This window comes from Rhinatrema bivittatum, chromosome 11 (genome assembly GCF_901001135.1).
Source record: "Rhinatrema bivittatum chromosome 11, aRhiBiv1.1, whole genome shotgun sequence".
NCBI lineage: Eukaryota > Metazoa > Chordata > Amphibia > Gymnophiona > Rhinatrematidae > Rhinatrema > Rhinatrema bivittatum.
The window spans coordinates 72,492,946-72,518,159 of record NC_042625.1 but is presented as its reverse complement, the minus strand read 5'-3'; the positions used below and the strand labels follow the sequence as shown (position 1 = coordinate 72,518,159).

The 25,214-nt window shown below is 45.3% G+C and overlaps 1 protein-coding gene across 3 annotated transcripts in view; it reads left to right on the top strand.

Moving 5' to 3' along the window:
* Window positions 1-25,214, top strand: part of LTBP4 (latent transforming growth factor beta binding protein 4) — a 222,926-nt gene that overhangs the window by 55,372 nt on the left and 142,340 nt on the right. For all 3 annotated transcript variants that reach the window (XM_029571879.1, XM_029571880.1, XM_029571878.1), the window contains one exon: window positions 4,088-4,258. In XM_029571879.1, the coding sequence (XP_029427739.1) occupies window positions 4,088-4,258 (171 nt within the window). The remainder of the gene's footprint in view (window positions 1-4,087; window positions 4,259-25,214) is intronic.

Genomic DNA, 25,214 nt, shown 5'->3' with positions numbered 1-25,214 from the left:
TGCTAACTTCATGGAGTGCCCCTAATCCTTTGCCCCCTATATGAAGCCTCTCTTCCTCCCCCCACCCAAGCAGATGTATTTCTTGTGGACCTGTTTCTATCCCTCCGACTGCTCCCCCACTGATCTCTGATCTCCAGCTGGTGCTGCTGTTCACACAAGGCAGCATGATTTGCATAAGTCCCACAGCCATGCACTCACATGCCCTATGGTGGCTTCTGCTCCCTCTGGGCTTCCATGTGAGAGACGGGGGTTCTGTAAGTGTGGGGCTATGGGCTGACTTGGTCGCCACAAGCACAATGTCTTTTCAGAACAGCAGCACCAGCCAGAGATCTGAGATCGAGGCGGGCCGGGCAAGCAATGGCAGCAAAAAAATCAGAGGACCAGCTGTGGACTAGGATAAGGGCGGCAGGAACTGGAAATGTTGTCATGTTAGGCACAGACTTAGTGTAGCTTGCATAAATCCAGGCACATGCCTTCTAGCTGTAGCCTGGGGGCCTCTGATGCTTTTTCTGGCCTCAAACTTCTGCTGCAGTTCTCCTGCTCAGTGACAGCTGCTCTCTTTGGCCTGGGCCAGCACTGCAGTTTCTGGTCAGGGGGGAGCTCCCCCTGGCCCTGGTTACTCTGCATGGTGGCAGGCGCTAGACTCTTCATTTTAGTCGTCTGTATAATCTGGCGCCCGGAACATTTCCAGCCTTGCTGACAATGCTTTATAAAGAACTCTGGATGCACAGGTAGAATATAATTTCTTATAATAATTACCACTCTGTGACTACATTGCTCTGTGCACTGACTGTGACTTATAAATAACAGCTTGGGGGGGGGGGGGATATATGATAGAGGTCTTTAAGATCATGAGAGGTCTTAAATGAGTAGATGTGACTCGGTTATTTACACTTTCGAATAATAGAAGGACTAAAGGGCATTCCATGAAGTTAGCAAGTAGCACATTTAAGACTAATCGGAGAAAATTCTTTTTCACTCAACGCACAATAAATCTCTGGAATTTGTTGCCAGAGGATGTGGTTAGTGCAGTTCGTGTAGCTGGGTTCAAAAAAGATTTGGATAAGTTCTTGGAGGAGAAGTCCATTAACGGCTATTAATCAAGTTTACTTAGGGAATAGCCACTGCTATTAATTGCATCAGTAGCATGGGTTCTTCTTAGTGTTTGGGTAATTGCCAGGTTCTTGTGGCCTGGTTTGGCCTCTGTTGGAAACAGGATGCTGGGCTTGATGGACCCTTGGTCTGACCCAGCAGGGCAATTTCTTATGTTCTTATGTAGCTCTGATTGTACAGCACTGTGTACACTGCCGATGCTTAATAAATAATCATTCTTTTATAAATAATAGCACGCTGTGACTCACTGTGACCTCACTGTGTATGCTGATGGCACTTTAATATTTATAAATATTATGTGGAGGAGTAGCCTAGTGGTCAGAGCAGTGGGCAACGGACCAGGGAAGCCAAGGTTGAAAACTCACTTTGGGACCTTGGACGAGCCACTTTACTCTTCATTGCCTTAGGTAAAAATTTAGGGGGTCATTTATCAACCGTAATATTTTATTGTGGGAGTGGTGATGTTTCTGTGATATTTTGCTCCTTCCCTGACAAAATATTGTGGCAATTTTGCCGCAATACTTTTCAATGTGGGAAAAAAAATCTGCAATAGAAAATATCTCTGTGAAACAGGGAATAGTGCACGCTGGCATCGGCTTAAAGGGTCGGGCGGTCCATCAAGTAACCCCCTGGGGGTCTTGCATGACCACCGCCGCCCTGCTACTCTGGGAAGCGGTGCAAGCCCGAAAGGTGGGAAAAAAAAATAAAAGCACACCCAGCAACGCCCTGCCCCCCTACCCTAACTTCTCACCCCTCTCATTAGATGCAAAATCGCCCTCTTCCTCTTACCAGAGACAAACACCCCCTCCCGGTACCAGACCTCCCCATCCACCACCCCTCCAACAAAGCCATAATTTCTGGGGTCTACTGGATCCCCTTCTCATCCTCCTACTCCTTCACCCCTTCCCAAGGAAAAAGCCCTGGTGGTATATGTGAGCCTCTGGACCCCTCTCTCCCACCCATGGATCCCCCCCAGCTCAAGGAAGACTCGGTGGGGTAGTGGGGGCCCAGAGAGCCTCCTAGCTCTGTGCTTAGTCGATGCCTTTGCTGTGGGGGAATTTCATTGCGTTTTTTGGATGGCAGGTTCTTTAAGAGGCACCCCAGGGAGCACAGGATGTGTGTTAGCATCCTGAGATCCCTGGGATAAAATAACTATACTTCCTCCAAATGTGATTGAATAATCCAGCCATTTTTCTTTTTTTACATCAGAATTACTTTATTTGCATTAGATTGACTAGTAATTAGCTGCTTTGCATGCGTTAGTTAATTTTATGTGCATAAAGCAGCTAATATACATAGGGAAAGGAAATCTCATAAAATAATGCAGCATATTGCGTGATTTACTGAGCTGCGATATGGTGATGATGCGAGAAGAACAGCGTTTTTTTAACGCACGTTATCACCATATCGCAACTTCATAAATGTATTCCTTGGATTGTAAGCCCTCTTGGGATAGAGAAGACCCTGAATGTAATCTGCCTGGAGGTACCGAAAAGTGAAATATAAATCGAGTCAAGTAATCTACGTTTGCTGGGTTGTACATTGCAGCCATCAAACTGCAACGAAAATACTTAATGGTTCTAAGTGTGTGGGATGGGGAAATGCTTGGGGAGATTATTTTTTTGTGAAATGCAGCTCAGTTGCACAGAAGACCAAATGGCAACTCCAGAATCATCAAATTAAGTAATGAAAAGTTTTTTAAAAAGGCTTCTTTGCTTCTAGGAAGTGAAGGCATGAGTGTATGAGTGTGTGCGTGTATGTATCTGTGTGTGTGCGCGTGTGTGTGTGGTGTGTGTATATATCTCCGTGTGTATATATCTATATATATACACATATATATACATATATATATACACATATATAATGTTCAATGTATTGTTCAATGTATTTATTGACTTTTTAAGTTAATGTTCTGATTCATTCTCTGTCACTCTGTTATGAATTTAAATGTAACTGGTTTGTTATAATGTAAACCGGAGTGAAGGCTATGTCAGCTGTACCTCGGTATATAAACAAATGCTAAATAAATAAATAAATAAATGTGTGTGTGTGTATGGTGTGTGTGTATATATGTATGGTGTGTATGTGTGTGGTGTGTGTGTATGTGTGTGGTGTGTGTGTATATATCTCTGTGTGTGTGCGTGTATGTGTGTGTGTATATATCTGTCTGTGGGGTGTTTGCGTGTGGGGGTGTGTGTATATATAATCCATGAGTGTATGAGTGTGTGTGTGTATGTATCTGTGTGTGGTGTGTGTGTGTATGGTGTGTGTGTATATATGTATGGTGTGTGTGTATGTGTGTGTGTGTGTGTGTGTGTGTGGTGTGTGTGTGTGTGTGTGTGTGGTGTGTGTGTATGGTGTGTGTGTGTATGTGTGTGTGTGTGTGTGTGGTGTGTGCGTGTATGTGTGTGTGTGTATATATCTGTCTGTGGGGTGTGTGTGTGGGGGTGTGTGTGTATATATAATCCATGTGTTTGTGTGTATATATCTGTGTGTATGTGTGTCTGTACATGTATGTATTGTCTTTATTTGCTCTGTAATCCTTATTTATGGTGCCTTATAGGCAGGGCCATGAATTTAGGAACCCCCGCCCCCCCCGCTCTCCCTCCTAAACAAAAAACAAAGTTTTGAATGCGCCTTGCTAATGGATGTGATCCCTTCTAAACATTGTTGTTGGAGGCTTGCCCAGTGCATGTCCTGTGCGCTGCTTTCAATTAGCCGAGTGGGCACGCTTTCTCCCCAGCCAGCTTTTTTCTTTTTTCTCCCAGCGTTTTGCTCTGTACTTGGTGTGGAGAGGGAGTGCAGGGATTTTCAGTTCCAGAGGGGTCCGGCGGCGTTGGCTTTTCCAGCCTTCGGAGTGCAGGGGAGGGGGGAGGGGGGGGTCTGCGTGTGTGGGGAAAGCAGGCAGGGAGAGCCGCCATGGATGCGAAAGTGACTCTCCTCTTCCTTGCGCTCTTCTCTGCTTTCCCCCCAGCTGCCAACCAGCGCGCCAGGTCGGAGATGGTGAAGGTGCAGTTCACGCCCATGGTGTGCAAGGTGCACTGCCTTGGGGACCGCTGCGTGAATCACTGCGAGAGAGGCAACAGGACCACCCTGTACAGCGGAGAGAGCCCCCCGCCAGGCAATACAGCGGGCTTCCGAGTCTGTGAGTATCTCCCCCCCCCCCCCCCCCATTACAGCAGGGACTCAGGGGAGCCCTGAGGAGTGGTGACCCCCCCCCCCCCTCTAATTTTGGCCAGATGTTGCCGGAATAGGTGGGAGTGGGAGGTCGGCACACACTTTGCGGCAGGATCAAAAACATTTACAGGGGATTTAATACAGGCTTCAGCTGAAAGGGGCTGGTTGAAGTCTGCTGAAGTTCAGAGGGGTCATCGCGGGCAGATCTGAGGGAAAAGTGCCTCTTTTTTTTTTTTAACCCAGCCCATGGGATTCAGGCATCTGGAATCTGAGTGGCTGCCGCAGGCTGGTCACTTGCAGGGGTGCTTCCGTACACCTTTCCTCTGCCTGGACCATCTCACACCCCCGAGGAGTCGACGACCGCTCTCTAATGACTTCAGATTGCAGTTACTGGGGACCGCTTTGTGGCTTCTGAGATTTGCCAGCCTAACTTCCTAGCAGCCCATTTCCAGCCCAGTCAAGCTGTCCGGGGGGGGGGGCTCAGTGCTTCCATGTTACGCACGGGACATGAATACACGGAAAGGGAACTGACACCGATCGAGTCACTGTCCTGAGAAGTCACAGCTCTGTATCTGAAGGGGATCTGTGACTTCTCATCTGTGCAGCCCCCTTTCACCCTCTGGTGCTTACCGCACAATCATAATGGATTGAGGAGCTCAGGCTGCTGTCCTCACCCCTCCCCCCCCCCCAGCCCCTTCCCCTGTTCATGACCTCATCGGCAAGAACAGGGTGAGTGCAACCTCCCGTGACTAGCGCCGCTTTTGCCAGGACGCTCGGCACGTTCACAGCCGTAGTACTTTTGCAAAAACTGCAAATGGTTAAAATCTTGCCATCTTACCTGCTGCAGCAGGTCACCAAAACTGAAACGAGCTGCACGCCTCCGCCAGGTTTGTGCAGCTGCCCATGAAATGAGACACTGGGGACTTGGGGGACAGATTTTCCTTTCACCCGGGACCGGCTCCAGTAATGCTGCCCTGCTCTGGATAAAGAGGACCTTGGGCAGTTGCAAACCGCAGCTGTATTATGGGATCCTGCCTTCCCCTGCTTGCTGGGAGTAGTGTGTTTTCTCTAGCCTTATAACTCTAGCATGATCAAAGCTGATGCATCCCCAGTTCTGGGCTTGGACCCAAGGAATGCCCCTGGATGGGAGAAAAGAAACTGTACTGCTAAAACCTTTCAGCAGCCCCCTCTGCTCCTACATGGGGGGATAGTGTTCCACTTTTTTTTATCCTAGCAGGGCAATGTTAACTCGGCACACAGAGCACGAGCACCTGTAACTCCTCCTCTGCTTGGAATCTTTTCAGCTCTTAATTGCACCCCTGGGAGTGGCGCTGCCAGACGGGTCAGCAAGGCAGCTGGTACAGGCGGGTGGGTTTTGCGTTCATTCTGGGACACGTATAAAGGCTTTTCCAGAGGCCAGCCTGGGATTCTAATCTTTGGATGGAAAAATTGAAATAACATCTGCTGAGGAAAAGTCGAGGCGGTGGGACGAAGCTGCTTTGGCTATTACCCGACTCTGATGAGGCGAGCCTGGCTGGTTCATGCAGGAAGCTCTGCCAGACTAAAGGCAGGATTAAGGGCCTCTCTTTCATGTAACCAGGCCCCCAGATTTCTTTTTGTGTGCTGGGGGGGGGGGGGGGTTTGCATGTGAAGGGAACCTTCCATCTGGACAAGGACGTGCGCACAGCCATTTTTGGGGGCTGCACAGTCGGGTGGCCCATACTGTATGGCAGTTTCCGAAAGGGAGAGAGGGCGTAGGAAATGTGTGGGGGTTTTTTTAAATTCTCCAATTGTAGCCGAGCGAGCTGAGGTTTTAGGGATTTGCTCCGGGGTCACACAGTCGGTCACAGAGCTGGGGAGTAGGACAGAGTTAGTGACTCGTCCAGGGTCACCCTGTGAATGATGATTTGCCTTCCCTAGCTGAGTAAATCAATCCCCCATAATGACATTTTTATTCTCCCCTAACCTCCAGGGCTCGAATTGTTGTTCAGGAAAAATAAACCCTCCCTCCCTCTTCATGACCTTCAGAGAGTTGAAAGAGTTATCAAACGTGTACCTCCTCCTTTTTCCTTACTAATGACATTGGCACATCTGTGGAAGCGAGACAGATAAAACAGCCTCATGATAGCGATTCCTTACGATCATTAGTGAAAGGGCACAGCATTTGGCTTGGCAAGGGAAGGTGGCTGTATGCTGGTAGCGCGGACCACTGCTGTACTCTTTTTCCATTGCCATGTCTTGAGAGAAGGCAAACTTAAGAGAGGTCGGGGTCCTGGAGGAAAGGGCAGGCCCATGATTCATTCCATTGGTCCAATATTAAAACTGGATACTTGAATAGGGAGCGGACGTGTTACTTCCCTAAGTAATTCTAAGGCAGGAGGGGAAGAGTAGCCCTATTTTCAGGGCCTGCCGAACCTTGGGATAATGCGGCACTGGTCAGACCGTAGAGGCGTTCACCTGGGGGTTCACCGGGTGTAATAAAAACAAATGTAAAAACCTCAAGATTTTCCTCCTCTGTCCCACTCACCTGTCTCGCTATGCGTGGAATAAATCGGATATGCAATTACTCTCTTACTACGCAATTACCAACAGCTTTTACTTGCCAAGGGGGCAAATATCCAAACTTTGCAGGTAGATGCAAAGTCTGCGGGTGCTTTCCCTTTGAAAATTGCTCCGGGGCTTGACTCCGTTTTTCCTGCCGTTGCTGTTTCCCTGAAAAATAACGCATGCAGTTTTTAAAAAAATTCAAATCTAAGCGCGTTGTTGCCTCCCCTGACCGGATCCCGCCCACCTTCCCGCAGGTAACCCAAGGTGCGTTGTTGATCCCTGCGTGTACTTTCACCTGCATTCACGATGAGCAGTTTTTCTGGTCAACAGCGGTAGAAAATTGCCCTTAATTAATCAACTTATTTCTATTCTGCTTTTTTTCGGCACTTCAGAGAGGATTACTTTCAGGTACTGTAGGTATTTCCTGGTTCCCAAAGGGCTTACAATCTAAGTTTGAACCTGAGGCAGTTCAAGGTAAATCATTTAGATAATAGTTATTAAGTCAGAAAAACAATGGTTAAGTAACCTTTTATAGACAGCGTCTGATGGTTTTCTAGGAAAGGAATTCAGTCTCATTGCCTTTTGGAGTCTGGATCCAGCTTTCTATTCAAAAAGAACAAATAAAGAGCTTTTGTTGGCGCATTTACTTAGGCTCACTTATGTTCAGTATGAAACAGGTATTTGCATCCCAGCTTCTATTTTCTGTAAATAGTCTTTTCTACCTAATTAAGGAGCTAATTTTCCAAACAGGACCCAGGGCGTTATAAAGTCTTTGTTCTTCACGGAAAGCTATAGGCAGGACAGACTGCAGCTACAGCTTAGGCAGTGAGCATTTGCTGTGCAAAATGGAATCCATCTTTTATTCCTTGGTCTCTGCACCCTCCGTGTGGAGTTTGCTATAAACCCAGGGTGGGTGACAACTCAGCTCTGTGGAGGAGGCAGAGAGGGAAGGCATGTCCATCGCTATGATCTCCCAGAGATTGCCCTGACTGCAGGATATTACTCCTCTCTCTTGTTGGCTGTGCAGCAGACTCTGGAGAAAATCCTCATCTCCTTAGTATTGCCTTTCCTGATTGGTTCAGGAACTACCTGGCTGTAATCGGTTGAGGGTGAAGTTGGTTCCTTGCTTCAGTAACCCAACGCTCGTATAGGATGTTAGTTTAATTCCAGCCCAGGAGCCTAGGAAAGGAAGAAATATTATCTCTAAGCCAGGAGGAGGGTTTAAGGCTACACAAAGACAAGGATGGATGTGAGCTTTATAGCTGCATGGGTTCCTTCTTGGTTCTTCAAGTCACTAATTCCTCCTCATCTAACCCTGTAGTGCAGGGCTTTTCCAACCTTTCTTGGCAGGAGATCCACAATGAATATGCATGAGATAAAATTTGCTTTCATTGGATATGCCCGACTGGCTGTGGGATCACTAGAATAGGTTTGGGAAGCCTGGCTGTAGTGGTTACCTGAGACTCCATTGGGGCAACAGTTCTCAACTCAGTCCTTGTGGCGACGCAAATGTAGATTGCCAGCAGGGTTCCCAGCCCCTAGCAGCAGCAGCAGAAGACCCGTGAGTGAGGTAGAGGAGGAAGGTGAGAGGTACAGAAGGAAGGGCGAGCGAGAGGGAAAAGAGCTGCCAGGGAGACTCTGCTTGTTAATGTTGAATTGAACGGGTTGATGATGGACCCAACACACCTTGGGATGGGTGATGTAAAATGTTAGTTTAGTTTTGAAAGTGTATCCCACCAAATACTAGTGGCACATAAAACTGCCAATTTGTGTGCACGAAATTTTTGGGAAAATGTACACTTACTTTTCGATTTCAAAATTATAAGCGCAGAATTCCAGACCTCTTCCCAGCTCTACCCCTGGGAACACCTCCACTCAGTCCGGGTAAACTTACACATACAGAGGACACGTGAGCAAGATTACCTGCAAATCTGGCGAGTAATCTTATAACGGGCCATTCCTGCGGCTGGAGCTCTGTTGTTCCAAATGCCTTTGAAAATGACACTCTCATTGATCACCTGTCCAAAAGAGGCTCTAAGTGGTGTACAGTAAGTTACATAAAGAACAAAGCAAAGCATAGAGCAAATAAAACCAACACCAAGTTATTAAAAAAAAACCAAAACAGCAAGTACCAACAATATATGAAAAATATATACAAAAAAGCATAAAAGATGCTTTGCCGAGTCGAACCAAAGGTTCATAGAGCCCAACATGCTGTCTCCAACGCTGTCCAGTCCAGACCATAAGTACCCAGCAGATGTCAGAGTAGATCCATTTCTTATCGCTCACTCCCTGGGGTAAGCGGTGGTTTCCCCAAGTTTATCTGATTAATACTGGTTTATGGACTTTTCTTCCAGGAGCTTGTCCAAACCCCTTTTTTAAACCACGCTCTGTTAGATGACATGACCTCATCCTCCCATTACAAACTCTGCAGCTTGATTGGGCATCGATTGAAAATACATTTTCTCCAGTTTTTCATGGGGAGGACCATAGCCTTAGAAGTGTTGAAAGGGCAAATAACTGTCCCCTATTTACCTGCTCTGCCCCAGCAGTGATTTTTATAAACCTCTATCATATCTCTTTTCTGTCATCTCTTCTTCGAGCTGAAGAGCCCTAACCTGTTCAGCCTGTCTTCATACAGTAAGGGAGCCTTTCCATCCCTTTATCATTTTTGTTGCTGTTCTCTGTACTTTTTTCAGTTCCACCATATCTTTTTTGAGTCAGAGCAACCAAAGCTGTAGACAATAACTTGTGTGGCCGCATCATGGATCAGTACAGAGGCATTTTGATATTCTACGTTTTTATTCTTCATTGCTTTCCAAATAATTCCTAATGTTCTACTTACTTTTTTTTTGACTGCAACTGCACTCCTGAGCTGAAGATTTTGATGTCTTTTCCACAATGACTCTGAGATCCTTTTCCTAGGCGATGACTCCTAATCTGGAACCCAGCACTGTGTACTTCTAGATAGCACCACTTTCTACTTGTCCACATTAGATATCATCTGCTTTTTAGATGCCCAGTTCCCCAGTCTGACAATGTCCTTCTGTAGTTCCTCACAATCTGCTTTTTTAACAAATTTAAATTATTTTGTGTCAACTACAGATTTGATCACCTCATTTGTTCCATTTTCCAGATCATTCATGAATATGTTAAATAGCCCTGGTCCAATACAGATCCCTTGGGCACTTTACTATTTACCTTTTTCCATCGATAAGCAGGGCTGAATTAGCCATAACATGTAAGTGACCTCATCCAGTGGAACCAAAGGGATCTCTCTTTCTAAGTTAGTATAACTTTTGCTCTACTGAGCATGCGTGGAAATTCTCGCTCTGGCATTGCCTCGTGAATCCCCTCAGTATTTTTTCATCCAAGCAACACCATGGACACGTACCTCTATCTCTCACATTCTATTCTAATAATCTGTATATTTTTCTGTCTAAAAGTTACCTTTCTGGTTCAGCAGCCCCCAAAACATTTTTCAGTGATATCTTAAAAAAGAATAAAAAAAATAGGAGGAAGATTTTTCTCAAAATGTCAGGAAAGAAGGCCACAGTAAGTAAAAGTAAGGAAGCCTTAATTCATGCTTCAAAACTTTAAAAAACCCCTATATATATATATATATATATATATATATATATATATATATATATATATATATATATATATGAATCAGTCAAGATAGAGGGATCAGAATTCCTTTGGGCTGATACTCTGCCTTCAGCCTTTGATTGCTTTGTTTCTATAAAGTGAAAAAAAATTGTTCAGAGGCAAGTCCAGCTCTTGCATTGGAGCCTGCACAGGGCCGCAATTTGAGGCAATGTTCTGAGTCCTGGTTGCAGCTGTGAGTGGTTTTTCTTATCTTACGCTTCTATTGGTGGGATATGGCAGTGTCGGACACGTGTGGGGAAAAGACCACACTTTGCAGCGGGTGCAGGCAGGGGGAACAGCTAAATATTGCTGCCGTTGTTTGAAGAAGAGGGGGGTCAGTTAAAGCACTGAGGCTCTTGCCGAACGTTTACTTTCAGAGGTGGGAACAGTGGCCATGTTTAAGGAGTGGAGGAGAGATGAGAAGCTAGAGCTTCCCTCTCTATCCCATGGGACACGGATCAGACTGGCTCTTGTTTGAACAAATGGAGACTGCTACCTTTACTGGAATATCGCCTTCCTCTTCAATTTTAGCAGCCTTTGCTTCAGCCAGGGTGGCTCTCTGCATGGGACAGAGTTTGATCCCATGAGCCACTCTTGTAATTCCTCTTCCTTTAGGGATCTGCTGAAGGGTCAGGAAGGGAAAGTAGCAGGAGAATGGAAGATGTGGAACTGGATGATGTCTCATCCAAGTCAGAGGATTCCCTTGGGGAAATAAAATCTTTTAAGGCAGCTGTTGGGGAAGAGGAGGTGGAATATCCTCCAGAAGGAGAAGATGGTTCTTTCATGATACACCTCTTCCATAAGGAGCAGCTTTGTTCTTTAATTTCTCAGGTTCTGAGAATGTTGAACATGCTGAGGATAAAAAAAAAAAAAAAATGAAGGCCCTAGCTCTGCAGAGGATCCTATTATGACGAGTACCCATAAGCCTTCTAAATCCTCCCTCTGCATAAGTTGGTTAATTCCGATATTCCAAAAGGTACAAACAAGGGAGAACATCAGGCACTCGGAGGACAAGAGCATATGGCAGGTTTCAATCCTTTCACACCTTCAAAAGAAGGCGGTAAGAATGGAGCCTCCAAATTGTCAGACATTTCCCTTGTTCCCAATGAAGTCTGAGGGACCCAGGCTTGACTACAGAATATAGGAGGATGTCTATCAAATTTCTATTGGAGCTGGGTCCAAACTACCTCGGATTAGTGGGTTTTAAAAATAATACAGGATGGATATGCCTTAGTTTTCCTGCCCTATTTAGATGTTTTTTATGGTTTCCTCTTGTCATGCTGTTCAAAAAATAAAGGTGGAAGAGTCGATGCTCCATCGTCTTCTCATGGAAGCAGTGGTTCTGATTCCAAGGAGCCAATGGGATTGGGGCCCAGTATTCAATTTATTTTGTGGGTACCAAAGAAAACAGGCACTTTTTGTCCTATTTTGGATCAGAAACAGGTCAACAAGTCCTTAAAAGTGTCATATTTACAGATGGAAACCTTGAGATCTGTCATGCTGGAGTTAAGATCAGAGGAATTTCTGACATCCTTGGGTTTAACAGCAGCTTATCTTCACATCCCAATAAAGAAATGTCATCAGAAATATCTTTGTTTTGTCGTACTCAGAGATTTTCAGTTTCAGGCTCTGCCTTTGGACATTTGGCCACAGCTCCAAGAATCCTTTTGAAGGTTATGGTTGAAGTGGCAGTGTTGCTGCACTGAGAAGGAATTTTGGTTCATCCTTACCTGAACAATTGGTTGATTCGAGCAAAGTCGGTTCAAGAGTATATTAGACACAAACAGGGTAATTAGGAGTTTTGCAGGAGTTGGGATGGGTAGTTTAGTTCCCTCTCAGTTCCTGGATTATCTGGGAGCTCTGTTTGATATTATTATTATTATGTATTAAATTTCTATACCGATATTAGTGGGGACATCATATCTGTTTACATCAAACAGGAAACATAAAGTATGGAAATTACATAAAACAGGGAGGTGGGGAGGGAGAAATAAGAACTATGAGAAAGTAGGAAGAAATACATAGGAGTCGGGCTACTCTGAAACATAAGGTAGCCAAAGTTAACGTTGAGCATGATATTTGTGAAAACAACTATGTACAAGGGTTTGGGTTTAGGATGGGTTTACAAGGGGGTTAGGTGTGTTAGCATGGTTCAGGGATTTAGGGAGGGTTTGCAGGAAGGGTTTGGGTGTGTTTGCTTGGTTCAGGTGTTTGCATAGGGGGGAGTAGGGTATTATTGATGATAGGCTTGTTTGAAAAGCCAGGTTTTTAAGTTGGCACTGAATTTGGCAGTACATGTCTCAAGCCTTAGATAAGGGAGGTAAGGAATTCCAGAGCGTGGGTCCGGCTATAGATAGGGCTCGTTCCCTTGTGGAAGAGAGGTGTGCTTTTTTAGAGAGGGGACATGGAGGGTTCCATTATTGGAGGCTCTGGTGGATTTATTAGTTCGTATGGGGCAGAATGGTTCAACGATATGAGGATTGGTCGTGTCCAATTGACAATGCAAAGAATTGAGAAGCTTCAACAGCAGGTATGTTACATGCTGAAGTGCAGGCATTTTACAGTGTGAACTTGAATTTGAATAACAAACAGTCTACACCATATCTGCCAAGTTACTCATGTTGTTATACTGCCTATATGGAAAGGTTATTGAATGCCATCTTAAATAAGTATGCTTTAAGGTCTTCTGGAAAGATTTCACACATTTAAGGGTCAGAATGTGGAATTATCTTCAGCTCTTGGGTTCCATGGCAGTGATGTTGGACCTATTTCCATGGGCAAGGGTTCATATAAGGCCTCTGCAGAAAGTGGTGTAGCCAGGCAGGTTTCCTCAGTCACAGATTTGGTAGGGCTCCCAGTCCTGGATTGGGCAAGTAAGAGTCTGCAGTGGTGACTGAATAGCCAGAATTTAGAGAAGGCAGTAGACCTCAAGATGCCACCCCTGTCAGGATGGGGAGAACATGGTCTAGGGCAGATGGCTTGGGGAGTTTGGTTGAAAGAGTAGACCAAGTGGTTTATCATTCATTTAAAGACCTGAGCCATCCGATTTTGCTCTCCTACATTTTGCAGCTTATCTCAAGAGTCAAGCAGTCGGGATCTTGTTGGACAATACTATAGCAGTGGTGTATGTGAATCATCAGGGAGGCATCAAAAGTTCTCAGGTGTCGGAAGAGATAGACATGTTGGAAAATTGCATGGAAGAGAACATAAGAGCTATCTCGGCATTGTACATTGCTGGAGTAGAGAATGTTCAAGCAGACTCTCAAACGCAATCTAATAGACCCTGGAGAATGGACCCAGTCCAAGGAGGCCTACAGTCAGATTGTACATAGATGGGGAGAGCTCTTGATAAATCTAGCAACCAGGCAGAATGTGAAAATGTGCCAATTTTTCAGTCTGAGAGTAGGAAAAGCTTATCCGGTCTGGATGCTTTCATTCAAGATTGTCTGCTACGTATCGAGAGGAGTGCTATACATCTTTTCCCCATAGTGTCTGGTGAGTAGAGTGCTGTAAAGAATTTCAGGTAATCAGGGTCTGTGGTTCTTTTGGCTTCTGAATGGCCAAGGCGCCATGGTACATAGATCTCATCAGATTGTTGACCAAGGAACTATTGCAGTTTCACCAACACAAGCAACTTCTGTCCGAGGGTCCACTACTTCATGAATATCTGGATCGATTTTTGTCTTGTGGCTTAGCCCTTGAGAGGTCTACCTTTTCTGATATAAGACCTGAACGAACCAGAAATAAAAGAAAACTGTTTTCAAAGCTGTGGTTTCCTAAAACTAAGATCATTCTTCTCTAGTCAGAATCAAATCCCACTCAAGTTGACCTGTTAGCTACTGAGTTCCCCTTTCCTGGCTTGTTGCTTGGCTCCCTTCTGTAAGGCTGCTACTAGCCAACCTGATGAGCACAGAGGCCCATTCTCTCCTCTTCTCCTGCCACAGCTGCAGGTGGCTCTTGTGGGTATGTATTGTTTAAACGGTTATTATGTGTTATATTAGTATACTGCCTTCTTTAGACATAGTCCAACCCAAAACAGTTAATTTTCTAAACAATGTGTTGTACATCCTTATCGTGGGTATGAAGTGATGGAGGGGCTCTATGAGCAAAGGTTGAGGAAAGGGTCCAGTAATTAGTACTTCTGAGCAAACTCCAGAGGTAGGGAGAGGGAAGTGGAGACCGATTAAATGGTGCCTTTCAGGAGCTCTGAATTGTTAAGGATTATTTCTAGACCTTAGTATATTCAGAGCTAGTTAGAACACATGTTGCAGTGATAATGCGGACTGAGTGAGGATAGGTGTCTCACCCATCCTTCTGCTTCCTGGTTCTGATACTGGCCCAATTGATGCTGTCTCCAATTTTGAATATCTCCCCCCTCACCCCAGCCCTTACCACAACCACCACTGGCTCCATCTATCACTTTGGGTTATGACTCATCTGATTTTGATCCTGTAGATCTTTTGGTTCTTATTCAGCCTTTAGCCAGCTGCCTGCTCATCCTGAATCTGATCCGGTTGACAACTTTGTATACAGCTCTAGCTTTGGCCTGACCTGGCTCGCTACATCCTTGCCCCTTGCTTTGATTGCATTGACTGTGTATCTGGTTCTGATTCTAGCCTTGCTGCCACATGCTTCAAATCTCAGATGTAGCCACAGCAATAAATGTCAGTCTCCCATCCTATTCTGTATGCCAGTTTAATGTCCTGGTAGTTTGGCTCCTCCGCATCTTAACTTGCCTCGGGCTCTTTTGAGCTTCTCTTTTTTTTTTTTTTTTTACGAAAGCATATGCTCACTCCCTTTTGCGCAAACAATTTTTTTGGCAGAAGATTTGGGTAGATGACTTATGACGTGTTAAAGAGAGGCCCCTCTTTATATTCAACTGAGAAAGACCTAGGAGGAATGCTTCATATAGTTCCCATTGACATGTACCAGCTGTAGCCTGATGTCATATTGAATTTCAGCTCACTATTATGTTGAACAAATGCAAGTGGGGAATAATATAGTAAATATTTATTTTATGTCATCTGTTTTGTACAAAAGTCTCCCATGAGGATTTAAATCCTATGCCAGAGATATACGATCCCATAAATGGAATGCACTGTAACATTTTTGCAGCTATACAAGGATAAGAATTGGCGCCTACTGGCCGTGAAGGAGAGAGAAAGGTAGATTTAGGGTTGATCAGCTTTTATATATTTGTCTCGAGGGATGTTTTGGAGTAAGTGATCTGTTAGATACGTTGATCTGTTAGAACCAGGGAGGATAACTTTCAAAACTGCTTGTGTGAGCCCATCTACACGTGTATTTTGGTGCATGCAAATTTGCTACTGTTTTTTATAGCTTGCATGGATACAACATGCGCAGGTTATAAAATAAGAGTACATGTGCATGCATAAATGCTTGCATATGTAAAAATCATGAGCTGCGCAAATTTGGACTTATCCAGAGAAGTACCAGCACTTATCCAGATAAGTTCCGATTTTTCTGGATACATCTGAAAAGCACTACTTGGCAGTCTAAATAGTGATTTTTCAGACTTATCCAGGTATGTAAGATAGCTGGATAAATCTAAAAAAAAAAAAAAGCACTACTTATCCAGATAAGTTCAAATTTGTTCATCTAAGTAGCAGCAAAGGCGCTGCTTAGCTGGATAAGTTGGAATTTAGCTGGATAAGTGTGTGCACAAGGGATAAGCGAGTAGCTATTACTCGCATTATTTAGATGCATATACTCCCCATAAGTCGGGAGATGTTATAACATGCTTGTGGCAATGAAATAACCAGTTTTACCAATTAGTTTACCAGTTTGCCCACACCATCTATAGCTCTTGAAGACCCTCCTTCGGCTGATTGCCAAGCTGCTATCCCTACCGTAGTTACCACATCCATATATTTGGGGTTACCTGTCTGTAGCATTGGTAGACTGCAGAGGGGCCAAAACATAGCAGCTTACCTGTTAATCAAGGCAGGTTTTAAGAGCATATCTTCCTCACTTTTTGCAATCTGCATTGGTTACTAATTTTGCAACAAGTTTAGTTCAAAGTATTAGTGCTGGCATTTAAAATACAGAACAAAATGGGTGCAACTTATTTACAGGCTGATACGCCCTTTGACGTGCGTTTTCCCTTACCCCTTATTCAGTAAGGGGCGGAAAACGCGCGTCCAACCCGCGGCACCTAATAGCGCCCTCAACATGCAGATGCATGTTGAGGGCGCTATTAGGTATGCCCGCGTGATACAGAAAGTAAAATGTGCAGCCAAGCCGCACATTTTACTTTAAGAAATTAGCGCCTACCCAAAGGTAGGCGCTAGTTTCTGCCAGCACCGGGAAAGTGCACAGAAAAGCAGTAAAAACTGCTTTCTGTGCACCCTCCGACTTAATATCATGGCAATATTAAGTCGGAGGTCCCGAAGAGTAAAAAAAGTATAAAAAAAAGAAAAAAAATTTTTAAATGGGCCAGCGGCTGTCGGGCCGAAAACCGGACGCTCAATTTTGCCGGCGTCCGGTTTCCAAGCCCGTGGCTGTCAGCGGGCTCGAGAACCGACGCCAGCAAAATTGAGTGTCAGCTGTCAAACCCGCTGACAGCTGCCGCTCCGGGTCAAAAAGAGGCGCTAGGGACGCGTCCCTAGCGCCTCCTTTTGCCCGTTTCTACCGCACCACCTAATTTAAATACAGAATCGCGCGCACAGGCGAGTGGCCTGTGCGCGGACCGGGAGAGCGGGCGTTCATCCGCTCTCCCGCGGACTTTACTGAATAGACCCATTAGTTAAGAGGTTAATTAGACAGCAGCCAGGGCAGCTGCTGCTGTCCCAAGCACAAGGTCCTTGAAGGTACCATTGTTTTGTGTGGTAGGGTATGCTAAGACCTGTGCCCATACTTTTCCTTGTGCTGTTCCTTAGTTTTGGAATAAATTGCCATTTGTATGAGTTAAAGCAGTTTAGAAAATAACTGAAAACTTCCTTTTCATCCAGCCAGAGCAGTCCAGAAGTAAGTCCACCAACCAACAGATGGCAACAGAGATTAATAGGCTTGTTGATGTCACCCTTATAGATTTCCTTGCTGACCTCAGCCTGCCAGTATTTTCTGTTTCCAGCAGATCACAGGAGCATGCCATGCTCTGAGCTGAGGCCTGGTTAGATCAGGTGAAGAAGAAACGTTTTGGGCGGATTGGGTAGCTCCTGAGATGCAAAGTCAAATACTCCCTCCCACAGCTGAGCAGTGACCTGAACTGGGGGCTTTCAGTTTCTGGGCAGGGTTTACCTGGGTTCTAGTTGTCCCTCCCACCCCCTTCACTCTCTCTTTTTGGCCATCTGTCTCCTTCCTCATGAAAAAATAAAAAGAGAGAGAGAGCAGTTTGCTCCTTATTGCTTTTGTTGGTGTTTTGGCCTATAAAGTGTTAAAATAAATAAATAAATAAATAAAGGGGCTTTTAAGAGATGAAAGTAACAGCAAGAGGTCAAGGCTGAGCAGGCATTTGGGTGAGTTGGAATTTACTTTTTCTTCACTCAGGGCCATAACTGTTAGGCTGCTAAGGTGAAGTGTGTGTGTGTGTGAGTGTGTGTGTGTGGTGGGGGAATGGTGGTTAATTCTGAGTGCCGGAAACCACCTGCATTCTGTGCAGCCTGTGGATCGCGGCGTCATCTGATGAATGGAGCCTGTGTGTGCCCCATGCACTGGGAGGGGAAGGAGGCAGAGAGACTGCAACGATCGGCAGTTTCGGGGGGATGCCCAGGTTAGCAGGACTGCTGGTCCATCCAGTTCAGCCAATGTGCTCGCTGTCACGGCAGGAATGGCAGTGTCCTTGGAAATGTGGTTGGGTAGTTCAGACCCTGGACTGCCATCTTTGATTCCAGCCGGGTAGGAGGCTGAAGGGAGTTCTCTGTGACTGTTTGCACTGCTAGCCTTATTAGGGACATTTCTGGGGGGGGGGGGGACAGGACTTAAGATGGTTCCGAGAGAAGATGCTGATGACAAATCTTCCAAATCTGCCAGCTCTGTCATGGATTTCAAAGGCCTGAGGGGCAGTGATTCAGAGTATGAATTGGAGAGGGAATAACCTCTTGGTAAAGAAGTTGGTATGGCTATGTTTATGCTGTTTCATGGGGATGAGCTAGCTGGGGTGACTTCTCATTCCCTGAAAATTCTTAAGATTGCAGGTGCAGGAGGGTCCTACAGCTTTAGAGGATCCTATTATGATAGTTTAAAGAAGCCCTCCGGGACCTTTTGTCAGAAAATGTGTTAGAAAATGTGTAGTCAGTTAAATCAAGTTTATATTGAAGCATATAAAATGCATTTTATACTTAGATGAGGGCCTCTACTGGGATGCCTTCCAACTTCAGACACCTGTGTCCTAGGAAGGGGGGCAAAAAAGTTAACTTTCTTGAATTGGGATGCCTTCCAACTTTTTTATCTTTGTCCTTGGGGGGGCTTCAAAATCTGAGCCCCCACTGACCGGGCTATTCTGTCTATCTAAACCCCTGTTAAGAACAGTACAGGGAGCCTAGTGAGAAAAAACCTTGACTGACTACAAGAGAGATATAGAGGGCTAATTGCTTCATGATATTGGTAAGCTTTTAATTATAGTCATTTTCTGCATAAGAGAACCCTAGCTAGTATAATTAAACCCTAGCTAGTATTAGCTAATCATGTACTAGAAAGAATTTATTTTACAAGAAAAATGTCTTTAGTAGATATTTATCTAATTGCTATAGTTGCAGTAACTATTGTTATAGTTCTGTACTGTTTGATTAAGTTAAGATTAGAGAAATATAATGCTTCATAAGCTAATTACATGCCTTAAAAGATTATAACTATTATCTGAATAAAGAAACTGTTATTTTATTACATCCAGACTAGTTCATTTCTCTAAATAACTCTATTGGGGAACTCTCATCTCTAAATAATAAACTCCTTCCCTAAGGGCTGGAGGGTCTTATGAAAAGGTAGGATAGGAGCAGAGCATATCCTGACTTTCACTGACACTTTCCCTTCATAAGATGGTGAATGAGTTGATTCACTTGGAACAGGATATGCCAGAAGCTAATTTTAAAGGCGGACGATCCCTGGCTAAATTGTACCCAGTTGTTTCTCAGAAGAAAGAAGTTGAAATTTCCCAAGGTGGATGCTTTGATGTGTGCGATTTCCAAATTTACTGCTTATTCCTGCAGAAGGCTGTGCTGCTTTAAAGGATGTGCAGGACAGAAAGATAATCTGTACTCAAGAAAGCCTTTGAAGCTTCCAGTATGGCTCTGCTCTTCGCAGTGTGTAGCTGTATTGTAGCAAGAGCAGGCCTGTGCTTATCCCAAAGAATTCAGAAGAGCGCTATGAAATCCTCTGAAACAGTTCTTCAGGAGGCAGCTCAGTTGGAACTGGGGGCAGCCTTTTTTGGTGGATGCATCTTTTGATTTGGTTCACACTTGGTCTAGGCGTGTGGCCTCTATTATGGCAGCCGGGTGCTGTCTCTGACTTTGGAACTGCTCAGCAGATTCAATTTCTAAGAGTAATTTGACTAAACTTCCCTTTAAGAGAAAACTGCCTTTTGGTGAAGACCTCGAAGTTGGCTAGGACATAGCGTGACTCTAAAGTGCCCAGGCTTCCTGAGGATAAGCCGAAAGGGTCTTCATGTCGGACCTTTTCCAGAAACTGATTCCATGACTCAAGGAGAAGTAGGTTGAGTCATTATTTGGGGGGGGGGGGGGGGGGGGGGGGCAGACATTTTAGTAAATTCCAGTCCTTTCATCCCTCTGAGAGGAGAAAAGGACGGAAGTGCAAGAGGTTCGAGAACCTCCTGGAGCTCTGCTTTAGGACCCAGATTCCAGAGCTGAGGATAGGAGGTTGTTTATCAAATTTCTTCAGAGGTAGGTCCAGATTACTTCAGACCAGTGGGTCGTAGAGATCATACAGGCACTGCTGACTGAAATGCCCTAGATTCAGGAAATGGGCTCTATCATGGAGTGCCTTTTCCCAAATAATTGCATGCTGGGGAAAACTGGCAATGGATTTGATGGTATCCAACTGGAATGCAAAGGTGAAAAGATTTTTCAACAGAAAGAACAAAGGGTCGGCAGGATTGGATGCCTTGGTTCATACTTGGCTCTTGAATGGTCTTTTTTATGTTTCTTAATTAGCAGGGTAATTCAGTGGATTTCCAGACATTGTGGTCTTGTGATTCTAGTGGCGCCAGATTGGCCAAGTTGGCTGTGATACGTGAATCTAGTCAGGTTTGTTGGAAGGAAGCCCATTAATGCCTCAAAACAGAGGTCTGCTGTTTCAGGGTCCAGTACAGCACGAAGATATAGGTCAATTCTGTATTACAGCTTTGACCTTGTGAAGGCTAGGGTAATCAAACTTTATTCTCAAAAGGTGATACAAATTCTCTTGGGTTCTAAGAAATCTTCTACTTCCTCGGCATATGTCAGAATCTGGCACATTTTTGGAGTACTGTTAAAGAAATTTTGGCTGCTAAGGACCACATTCTTGCAGGAGGGATTTGATATGGGATTGGCCTTGAATTCCTTAAAGGTGTAGGGGCAGTGATTACGTGTTTTCAACTGCTTTTTTTTTTTTTTTTGTTAAGTCCATGCCTGAGGCAGGCTCCCAGACTGAAAACGCTCAACTGAGGGAGGGTCCTACTGGAGTCACTTCAGGAGCTCAAGCGGTTTTCAAAAATTCTTCCATCTTCTCCTTTTCTTTCATTCATTTTTTACCACAGGCAATCCCCAGAAGGGAAATGCATGTTCACCATCTGCTGGAGACAGAGAATACTGGCGGGCAGATGTCGGGGCGGGGCTATGTGTCCATGATGTCAGCTTTTATTCCATCTCCATCTGCTGGTAGAGGTGCTTAACCCACTTGTATGGATTGATCTGCCTGAGTGCAGAGGAAAAGGGCAATGCTCAGAGAGGTTGGCGAGTGTCTGACTGGCTAACTTTCTAACTTTAAGCCTGGATCAGGCTTAGCCAGGTAGGTTTGTTCAGCCAATGCTGAATACCCATACTCCCTAGATAAGCTTTAGTCACACCCCTATCTATACCTTCTTTTTATCTGGTTAAAATTTAACTAGGTAATGACTTACCCGATTAAAATGTAACTAACGCGAGGGGCGGGAAATCCAAAACTCCTGGGTTTGTCCATTTAAACTTAGGACTTAAAAGGAGAAATCCTTTTGAGTATTGACCTGATGGTTCTCCAAATTACTGCCTCAGGGGATCTGTGGTAAAACTTGGATGTAATGTTTAACCTCATACCAGCAATAGCTGTTTAGTGTGCCTGCGTTTGCTGTGAATCATAGGAGTCCCTGCATTCCTCTGTTCTCGTTTACAAGTTGCCGAGAAGTGACTTTTAATGTAGGAGAGCCTCTGGCACATTTCAGGTGTGTGGTGCTGGGTGTTTCTCTGTTACCTTTGTCTATGCCTGTTTTTAATCCTCTTTTGGCCCAGCTTGGAAAAAAAAATCAGTTTGTCTAAATGGGTTTATCCCTAGGGGAGAAACATTAAAAAAAAAAAAAAAAAAAGTCATTCTCAAAAAGAAAAGCATTATAGCTGGCAGTGTGCAGTGGGTGTAAGGGGAAGGATCCTGGAAGTGGAGGCTGAATGTTAGGATTGGGGGCTGAGTGGAAACAGAAGAGCAAAGCTTGTGTCCGAAGACGATGTCCTGCTGGGGGGGGCTGCTGCTGTTGAAAGGGAGGAGTGGTGTTGGGGAGGGTCATTTTCAAACAGCCCCCACGTAGGCTCAAATCTGTATGAACTTCCTCCCCTCCCCACTCCCACTCCCATAGACTTCAGCTCAGATTTTCAAAGTGGATTTATGCGCATAGATCCACTTTTGAAAATTCACGTGTGTGTGTGGACCCGGTGCCAGCACAGAGGGACAAAGTTACCCCTGCTGAGGAGTGTAGATATATACACCCCTATGCATGTAAGTTCTGTCCCCACCACCAACTCCAGTCCCTGGATTGCCTCTTTGCAGTGTGCGTCAAAGTGTGTACAGACCCCCCCTCCTCCCCCCAAGAGTAATAGGGCCAGGTTTTCAGATGTGCTGTGCAGTGTCTGGTCTGAAGTACTGACCTGTCACTGAAAATCAGTATTTTGTAGGAAGCTCCTCCTCTTTCCCACAGCTTCCTGGTTTCAGGGAAGAACAGAGCCAAGAGTTGAGCTGTGTTCCTGCCAGTTTTGCCTCCTTTGCTGTGATTGGATGGGGAGAGGAGGCGGGGAATAGCAAAGTCCTCCCTTCCCAGTGGCTCCACAGATTTCTGCAACAATGGCCCTCTGGGTCCCTCCTCCTCCGTCACTGAGTGCTGGGCCAAGACTCGAGAGAGCCAGCCAAGGGATACAGGAACAGAGGAGGGGAAAGTGAAGAAAGACAGTCACAGGGTGGAGAAAGGGGAGAGACAGAGGGGGACACAGAGAAAAGGGGAGGGAAAGAATGATAGACACAAGTGGAGCAAGGGAGGAAAAAGATGCAAGGGGGTATGGAAGGAAGGTCATAGGGAAGGGGAGAGGAATAGTGGGAGCATGAGGGAAGAAGGGAAACGGGGGAAGGAAGAGATAAGAGGCACAAAGGAAACGGGGATATAGGAGGAAAAGAAATAGAGAAAAAGGATGGCACTGGGAGGAGAGGGAGAGAAAGACAGCATGGGGAGAGGGAAGGGACTAGAAACAGGAGGGCAGCACAAGAGAGGAGTGCACAGAGGAGGGGGAGGTCATAGACAGGTGGCGAGACAGTTGAAAGGCTGGGAAGTTTTAAGGAAAGGAAGAGCGAACCATCTGCGTCTGAGAGGAAGCTGTGTGTTTGGGAGTGTGCATGAAAGAGGAGGCTGTGTGTATGAGAGAGGAGGCTGTGTGGGAGTGTGCATGATAGAGGAGGCTGTGTGTTTGGGAATGTGCATGATAGAGGAGGTTGTGTGTATGAGAGAGGAGGCTGTGTGTTTGGGAGTGTGCATGATAGAGGAAGCTGTGTGTTTATGGGGAAGTATGGAGGTGGGTGTGTATTAGAAAGACTTTAGTTGTGAAAGAGAGCTAAAGTGCATGAGAGAAGCTGATGTGTTTGAGGATAGTTGAAATGACATTTTATAAAACAAAGTATATTGAGAGGGGTGCTTGAAAGCCAAGCTATGAGAGGATCAACAACTGACAGTGGTCTGAAACCTCCCCTCCCAAAGCATGAAGATAGTGAGGTGTCCAGTTATGGTCCATGGAAAAGTTGGCCGCCCTATTAAAATGCCATTTACACGTGTGAAACTGGGTCTATTCACATAGATCCTTTTGAACATTACCCCCATAAAGAGGACGCATGGCAGAATGTCCTGGATGCCAATGCAAAGGAAGGCACATTTTCCATTTTTAGCTTCTACATTTTTTCACCCGCCCCCCCCCCCTCCCAGGAAGTGGCAGAGGGTCAAGTCTCGCAGCAGAGTGAATGCAGGAATTGGGAGTCCCTTTGAATTGTTGCTGCAGGAGGCACTCGGGACCTTCCGTCTCCATCATGTGACAGCAAGCAATCCCAGGAGTCATGCGGAGGAACATGTCAGCCCCTTCCTGTCTCTTCTTTTTTGTTTGTTTTTTTTAAACTGGCTGATCCCGGTCATGGTCTCACCCCCACTGTATGATTTAAGATACTAGGTGATGGCAGATCCCTAAGAAAAGCAGGAACTACAAGCCTGTGCGTTCAGTGGGGGTAAAACCAGGACTGGATCATCTTGACCTGGAAAGTGGACCCGGCGATCCGTACGGAGGAATTTTCTTAGCTCTTACCCCGCTGCATTCTGGGAAGTTTGGTACCTAAATGTATCTGTTTTAATTGGTCGAGTGGTGCTCTGGCTCATTTGCATGTCCCAAGTGTACAACAACATGCATGCAAGGCAAAGGGCTATGAATACGGCTACATTTCTATAAACGGCCTAGAGATAGATGACCCTTAGATCCCTCTTTACAACCTGACCGAATGGCATAGCTGAGATTTCTACGAGCTGAGGACACGTTGTGATGGCGTTGGATCTTCTTGAAAGCTGCCTTACCGTTGCCTCCTGCGTGTTGACCGCACAGGGTCGGGCGATGGTGCTGGATTTTTATTGCATTTGTAGCCTGCGCTGTGATTTGTGAGAGGCGTGTGAAATGTTTTGGGTCTGACAATAACCATTGATTGTGTAAACAGAGAAAGAGAGGCTGGCTTTGGCCCCAGACTAGAGACAGTGTGGAGTAGATAATCCCTGAAAGCAAACAGCTGGACCAGCTCTGCTGGAACTGGACTTGGGAGAAAAAAATGTTGAGTCTCTTAAAGTTGTGTTTTTTTTTTTTGGTTTTTTTTTTTGTATACAACTGCAAGATCATGAACTTCTTAAGCTGGATTTAAAGGACGCTCCCTAACCTTGTCCGCCTTGTAAATTTGATGACTGGGAAAGACAGTTCGTGACCAACACCTTGTTTTCAGCTGGTTCTTTTTAGTAACGGGAGATAAAGCAACTCACCATAACGTTAGGCTCAGTGTCGGTGGCAGAACCAAGGATTAGAACTGGCATGGCTGCTCTAGGGGAGTACTCAGTTACTGCAGGTCATCAGCAACCCGGGTTTTACCACCAGTGCATCAGCCGAAGCAGCCCTGAGTGCATGTAAGGACTTGTAGTCCTTGTTTCACTTTTTTCTTTTTTTTTTTAGGTTATTGGAACTACAAGTCCATGGATACTGTGAGGGTAAAACCAGGCTTGGTTAATCTGTCCTTGATGGCTTGGA